Raw genomic sequence first — 6,938 nt, 5'->3', positions numbered from 1 at the left:
CAATCATTGTGACACACTTCCGACAACAGCCTACATAGACAAATAACTAAACCATTTCTGGCATTAGAAGGCAAATTAATGTCATTCGGTTTTTTTTACTGGCTCTTCCGCGAATGACCAATAATCCAATATACCGTATAAGTAATCTGATGTTCAATCATTGTGACACACTTCCGACAACAGCCTACATTTAGTTTACTTTTTATGAATAATGGCTCTGCTTATGAATACCATTAGCTTTTATTCTAATGTTCATTCATTCGTATCGAATGAAATATTGTGTGTTCTCCCAATGAAGGTTCTTTTTCATGAGAAACGATTTTCTCCGTTATCGGTTCCGGGCACATGTTCAGCGCATGTGCATCGTTTGCTTGATCTTTACCTCCTTTTACTACTGATACCAATGGAATCCTTCAAACTTGTATGTATTGCATTCCACGAATCAGCTCATTTATTCTGACAAGAGAGAAAGTACACCGTTTTCTACGCGTTCTGATTTTCTTGGCTTGACTTTAAGTGCAAAAACGACATTATTTTTGTATATTGTTTGCCCGGATACATCTGCCATTGATAATTTGCGATGTATGGTGGATGACTGGAAACACGATTGAAAACATATTGTCTATACATTAGATTCACGGTGTTGATCCAGTTTCAAGAAGAGCGGATTCGAACCACGCACCAAAGGCGGATGATCCAAGGAGCCGTGTTCTTCCTCGGGATCAAAGAACTCGATATGTTGATATTTCTTGTCTATGATAGGGTGGAAGTTGATGGGATTGGATTCCTGGATGATCACATCCGGATTTGGCACTGGATTACAAATGATATGACTTTCAGACAAGCCGGCAGCTTGCCTCTTGGGCGCAATGGAGGAGGTTGAGGAAGACGGAATCGAACATTGCTTGGAGTTGGGATTCAATGAGCCGTAATCCTCGTGGGGGTCAAGTGGGTTGCCTGAAAATGGATGAATCAAAAAGGTCATCAGCGAAAACTGCGTGTGGCATGTGGTAGCAAGGCTAAAGATAGTTTTATGTGGGTGGTGCTTTCAGGTGGAACTTAGGGTCACGCCGCAAAGCAAGTGAGTTCTCCAGAGTTCCTTTCATTCGCGAGGTTGAACTCTGACCTTCAACTTGTTTTTGTTGGTCTTGTAAGCATAGATGTGCGAACTTGATGGTGGTCAGCCTTGTCTAATATTTGTCAATCATCAACTCAAGGATAGAATATCTTGGCTGGCGTAAATTTGAAGCCATTTGATTGATTTTAGCCTAGACTCAGTTGTCGATTATTCTGGTCCGTTATTGTGAGACAAAGGATCTTGACGAAAGGTTATCTTAAAGGCCAACCACGTACTTGATGGTTAAGTTGAACACGTTTCGGTGGTAAGTATTCAATCTTGGGTTGTAATCAAATTTCTATCCCCTGATTTTAACGACTTGGTCTGATTGTCAACTACCTGAAATGTGTGCAAAACCTCCCTGTCACAATCCACTTAAGACTTTCATGGTGGCTAAATGTCAGTGAATACAAACAAGTGTCGTGGCAAAGGTTAAACATGTTATTGAAAATAAACCAGTCCAGGAATTTTGTATTGCAATTTTGTTTTTGTTCATTATGCCAGGAATATTCCTTTAAAGAAGGTTACTCCATTGTTTAGTGTTTGATGTCTATACCACTCCAACACGATTTTGCGGTCGATTAAGAGGATCGCATCTAAAAGATAGCATGCTTTAAAGGATCTGGATGCTGAAGTGACTGTGCAGGCCATAGCGTTTTGTTGCAATTGATTTTGAAAACTGTCCAATGCTCGAATCGCTTAAAAGCCCTTAATAGAAAGCTAACTTTTGAGGGTTTGTACTCGATAGTTATATGTACTTAGTTTCGGAAAACAGATTTTTTTTTGTGTTTGATATCGTTTTTAAGTTGCAGTTAATTGCTGGGTGCCGGTGTACGCAAAGACGAACCAACTTCGAACCGTCTTTTCATGCCAAGACCATATTATTCAAGTTTATTTTCCGTTTTCTTCTTAAAACAACATTGTGTGAGTCTCGGTCGTTAATCCTTTCCAATACGTCAGCTCGAGTTAAATACCCTGTTTGCCCTCACCTGTTATGCGAACGCCCATGAGACGATCGTCTGGAGTGGTGTCCTTCATGGTGAAACCATGAGAGGAACTGCCCGAGATCCCATCGGTGCTGGCCAGGCCCACCACATCCTTCTTTCCCGGAATGGCTGGGTTGGGACTGTTGGACTTTCGAAGTCCCAACTGGACTCTTCGAAAGCAGATGGCGGCGAATAGCATGATGACCACCAAGGCTAGAGCAATGGCCGCAATGAAGACCGCCTTGAGGAAGTTCGTGGGCTCATTGAACTTGGACGAATTCGTGAGAGCACTTTCGTTGGTCTCCAAGATATTTGGATTATCCAACTCGTTCGAGGTGAAGACGTGGAAGTTCAGCCGATCGCTGGTTCCCCTCGCGTTGGTGGAATAGATGGACACAATGTATCCGGTGGCGGGTTTGAGACCCACAGCTCTGAATTCCGGCTCTTCAGCTCGCGTTTGATTGTGGACCAATGCGTGAGTCTGGGCATTCCGGATCTCCAAAGTGAAGTTCTGCAAGGAACAAGGTGGGGAAAATGGTTTACCGAGTTTTTGAGGAATTGCGTGTCGTCTGATGAGACAGGAGCAGGTGCATTTTTTCATTTCACTTCTCTTTGTGGGATGGAACAATGTGGATCGACACAATTGCATCAATTTGAGTGTGGAACTTGGAGCGGGATTTGAGTGCATTTTTAAAAGCTTCTGGGTCCAGTTGGCTCTTCACGATACCATCGAGCGAATCATGACAGGAAAGCCAAGCCAAATGGGATAAAAAAAGGGAACCTCGGACATGAAGCAAGAAATATTGGAACATAAACCTCGGAGAACGGAAGCGTTTTATTGTGCAGATAATGTAGAAGAAGGAGTAGATTTTCTGGCGGTCCAAGGTTGGAATGTCCCTTGGGAGGCCATCTTTGTTTGAAGACAAATGGTCCAAGTTGTCCGAGTAATGCAATGGAACAACGAGTCTAGTTAGCTTTCTTTCTCTGTGAGCTCGGAACCAGAACACAATGCTTCCTGTCCTAAATAAGCTCGTGGATAGTTCCTCTACATAACTCACTCCTAACCCCCATGATAAAGGCCCTTCTCGAGAGCTACGAGAACAACGGCAAACTTTCCAACTTTTCCCACTTGGCTCAATCCGAGGAAGTTCCCTTTTTAATAAAAACGACCAAACGGACTGACAAGCACATTAAGTGACCATCCATTTTATGGAACGCGGCAACATTGGACAATGACATTAATAGCAATTTAATGGACTCCAAGGTCAGTCACACTATCCAGATATGCAGTTCCGGTTCCTCTACCCTACGACCTAAAACACCTTTCAAATAAAAAGCATCCCCGGATCTCTCGAGCTTTTGGAGGCCAATATGGGTCGAGCTGAGGCTCTATTAATCAAAGGATCCCAACTGTTCGTACTCTTTGCCATTACAGCCATCCCTTCTGCCGATATCAAGCCAAGCATCTTCCCAATATCCATATTTATGTTCCATAACACGGAAGAAGAGCCATCTATCTAGGACAGTGGTTGTCTCGTTGTTGTTGTTGTTGTTGTTGTTGATGTTGCTGCTGCTGCTGCTGTTACTATTGCTGTTGGCCTCCTCGCAGCTGTACATTGGCCAGAGTTTACGTACCTGCAGGAGACCGCCATCAAAGCCAGGGACACATTTCAGTTTCAGGATGGCGTAAGATTTATTGGCGGCCGTGCAGTTGGCCACCGGGTTGGGTCTCCGAGCGGCAATCAGATGGAAGATGCACGGTTCACTCTGGACTCCGATTGGATTTGAGGCCCAGCATAAAAGGGTGCCAAGATCCATCTCACTCTGGAAGAGATCGGAGTGAATGGGGGTACATTAGACGGAATTCTGGCCAATTATTATCATACACACACATCATTGGAGAGTGTCATACTCATTTCAGACTTTGAGGGACAGAGCTATTGGTTGAAACAAACATGGTTCGAATTCAAGCAAAAACATGTTCAAAAAAAAAGGAGGTCAGTTGCCCACCAAAATATGGGGATATCTCTTTGGATGAAGGTGATTGAAAAGAAGGGACACTTTTGGGAGATCCGGTTGACAGAGGACCCAATTTTGAACAAGCCATGATTACAATAACGGCTGTGGAAATACAAAAACACTTTACTTTAGGCAGGTGTATTCTTTGGCCTGCAAGACGACACTTCAATATTTTCGAACCGTACATACAACGACTAATTTTGAGCAAGGCTCCATCCAAGTGCACATTCATCAATCAGTCTTTTCGTAGCCGATAGTGCTCAATCATAATATGACGTCTTCAAACAATACGTCTGAGATGGCTGTTCATCTTGACATTGGGAAATAACATTAAATTAACAAGTGAATGAATGTGTCGAGCGAGCAATATGTTCGCTTCATTTGGCCAAAACATTCTCGTAAATTCCCCCATTTTTGACACTGGTTCGTTGTTCCCTTGGCATGGCCTTGTTAGAGTCGTCGGAAAGGTAGCCTCGATTTCCCTTAGCCCTCTAGCTCATATTGTGTGCCCTTATGAAGATGAATGGCCTAGTGTTGTTGGTTAGGGCTTTGTTTTCCACTCTCAAGCATTTGGAAGCTCCTCCATCTGGGCGGAAAAAGGGAACACGCTGGTCTATGAAGTGGTTGTGATAAGTATTTGCTCTCGAAGTTTGAAGTGTTTTGGAAAATGTGCAAGTACTTGCTTTATCTGTTATTTGTTAACAATGGGGTGCTCGTTGAACATCCTGGACAACAAGCTCTCAAACCAACCAGACTCTCGTTTCTAATGAATAAAGGCTGCAACCAACTTTCGCTCTCGCAAACTTTGGCCCTCCTTCAAAGCCAGCTCGACAACTCGTGTGGACTTCGCGTTAAGAACAAGGCCAACACTTCTACGTTCCAAAGCAATAACTGTTCCCATCAAAGGTCTGACCAGAAGTAACCACAACCTTTCCCGCGGTGCCTTGACTCAAAGTGACTTTCTTTTCGCTCACACGGCATTGTGTCTAGAAACAGAATGAAATAAATACAAATGTGGACATTACCTTGGGCGTGAAGGCCAATACCGAACTGGCGTTCTCGGGCTTGCTCTTCACCAAAGAATTGGGCATTCGGATGTTCCCGGTGCTCGAATTGAAGGTCCACTCAAATTTCAAATCGAAGAGTGGATTGGCCTCAACTTGACAGAGGACCTCAATAGTATGGTCTGAAATGGCCCCGTAGATCGAAGGAAGGCCGGCCTTGCAAAACGGCTTGTCTGGAACACAAAGAGCGAAGGCAAAAGAGATTACAATCCGTGATGGAATCTCGACACGAGAGCCGACAACTCAATTACCAAAGCCTTTCCTTCCATATCGGTCTAGGATTTTCAAAAGAGCTATTTGATTCCAGCTTTCTATGTGACCTTGCGATCAACCATAAACACAATTCCAGCGCATAAAAAAAAAAACTCAGTTCCATCGAGACATCCCGAGGGAATTTTCTTATCCAAGTTGTCTCTGATTATTCACAAAGACGTTTAGACTTTTCAATAATTGAACATTCATGCATTTGGGATGAATACCCCAAATGCCGATATAAACATGTTTATCAATTGCCAGCGAGCCACGGCCTTTGGCATATCCGATTCCAAGTGAACTTAATCAACCAAAATGAATTGACATTCTATATTCATGGACGTACTATCCTATCACAAGAACTGCCTTTTGCTCACCCTGGAAACAGGTTTTTCCTTTCGTTTTGAAATATACTCACATTTGATCTTCAGAGCGAGATCAAGGCTGGTGTTCCGACCTTGCGAGTTGATGGCCGTACACGAGTATTGACCGCTTCGCTCTCGCTTTAGACTTTGCAAGACGAGGCTCTGATTACTCATGATCACACCATTGGCCACGTCGGGTTGGATAATTTCGCCCTGAAAACGAAAATTAATTGCTCATGTCAAATATGAAGCTCGGAAGTGTACTCGTACTAGTGGGGAGGGCATTGGTTATGGAAATGAGTCCGAGTTACAGTATGGAGTACACAGGATGGCTTGGAGAGGCGAATAATACAAAGTCTCGGAATGCCGACCTTCGTGCCTCCATGACAAGTTTGATTTGGCCTTGGATGAGTAGCAATGCACGAACGGAGGGAGCTAAATTCATCTTTTCTCTCACAAAACGCCGTCTACGAAAGGCCGCTCTGAAAATGTCGGCCTTGCCGCTATCAAGAAAAACGAAGCGAAGGAGCCTTCGATATTCCAAAATGTCGCCCTAGGCCAGTCCAAATATAAGGGGGAGGAAAAGATGGTGCCACTATTTCCTTGAAGGCCTGATCCTCCAGTCTCCCTTCAACCTCATGTTGAGATGAAAATCCAACACACTCCAAATCTGTGAAACCCTCTGGAGATGGGATTTTGAATGATTAAAAAGGCTGAACTATGGGACAGCGTCGGAGGAGCACAAAACCTCCTTTTAGAGGCAGGATTACCAATAAGTAGGTCTTATGACTTAAAAAAGTCCAAGCTTGAATTTGTACCGTCTCACATCTTTGAGTGTGAAGGCGACAAGATTGAGGCTAGGTGATGATGCGATCAAAAGATGTGGCTGGCTTCCTTTTTGGAATACGTACGTACGTGCGTAGGGACGTACTACGGCTTTGGCAAAGGCGCTCAAGACGACAGGACAAGAACTCCGTGGGGAGTGCCTGGAGATGAGGACAAGCTGAAGCAAATATCCACTACAACAACATCAGACGCGCTTATGAAGCCATCTTCATATCTTGCCGAGACGATTCGAGAAAATTTAAAACTTCGGGCATAAACGGGACCCCATTTTCTTCTGTCTTTGAGTATC

At 43.9% G+C, this 6,938-nt stretch overlaps 1 protein-coding gene across 1 annotated transcript in view; it reads right to left on the bottom strand.

Moving 5' to 3' along the window:
• Nucleotides 1-428: 428 nt before the first annotated feature.
• LOC131890928 (nephrin-like) overlaps nt 429-6,938 on the bottom strand; it is a 48,325-nt gene continuing 41,815 nt past the window's right edge. Inside the window, exons 9-13 of the mRNA XM_059240382.1 lie at nt 5,857-6,016; nt 5,148-5,359; nt 3,739-3,927; nt 2,107-2,614; nt 429-957 (exon numbers count right to left, since the gene is read on the bottom strand). Of these exons, the coding sequence (XP_059096365.1) occupies nt 623-957; nt 2,107-2,614; nt 3,739-3,927; nt 5,148-5,359; nt 5,857-6,016 (1,404 nt within the window). The 3' untranslated portion in view covers nt 429-622. The remainder of the gene's footprint in view (nt 958-2,106; nt 2,615-3,738; nt 3,928-5,147; nt 5,360-5,856; nt 6,017-6,938) is intronic.

The sequence above is a fragment of the Tigriopus californicus genome, chromosome 11 (assembly GCF_007210705.1).
Source record: "Tigriopus californicus strain San Diego chromosome 11, Tcal_SD_v2.1, whole genome shotgun sequence".
Lineage (NCBI taxonomy): Eukaryota > Metazoa > Arthropoda > Copepoda > Harpacticoida > Harpacticidae > Tigriopus > Tigriopus californicus.
This window is presented reverse-complemented; position numbering and strand designations above follow the sequence as displayed.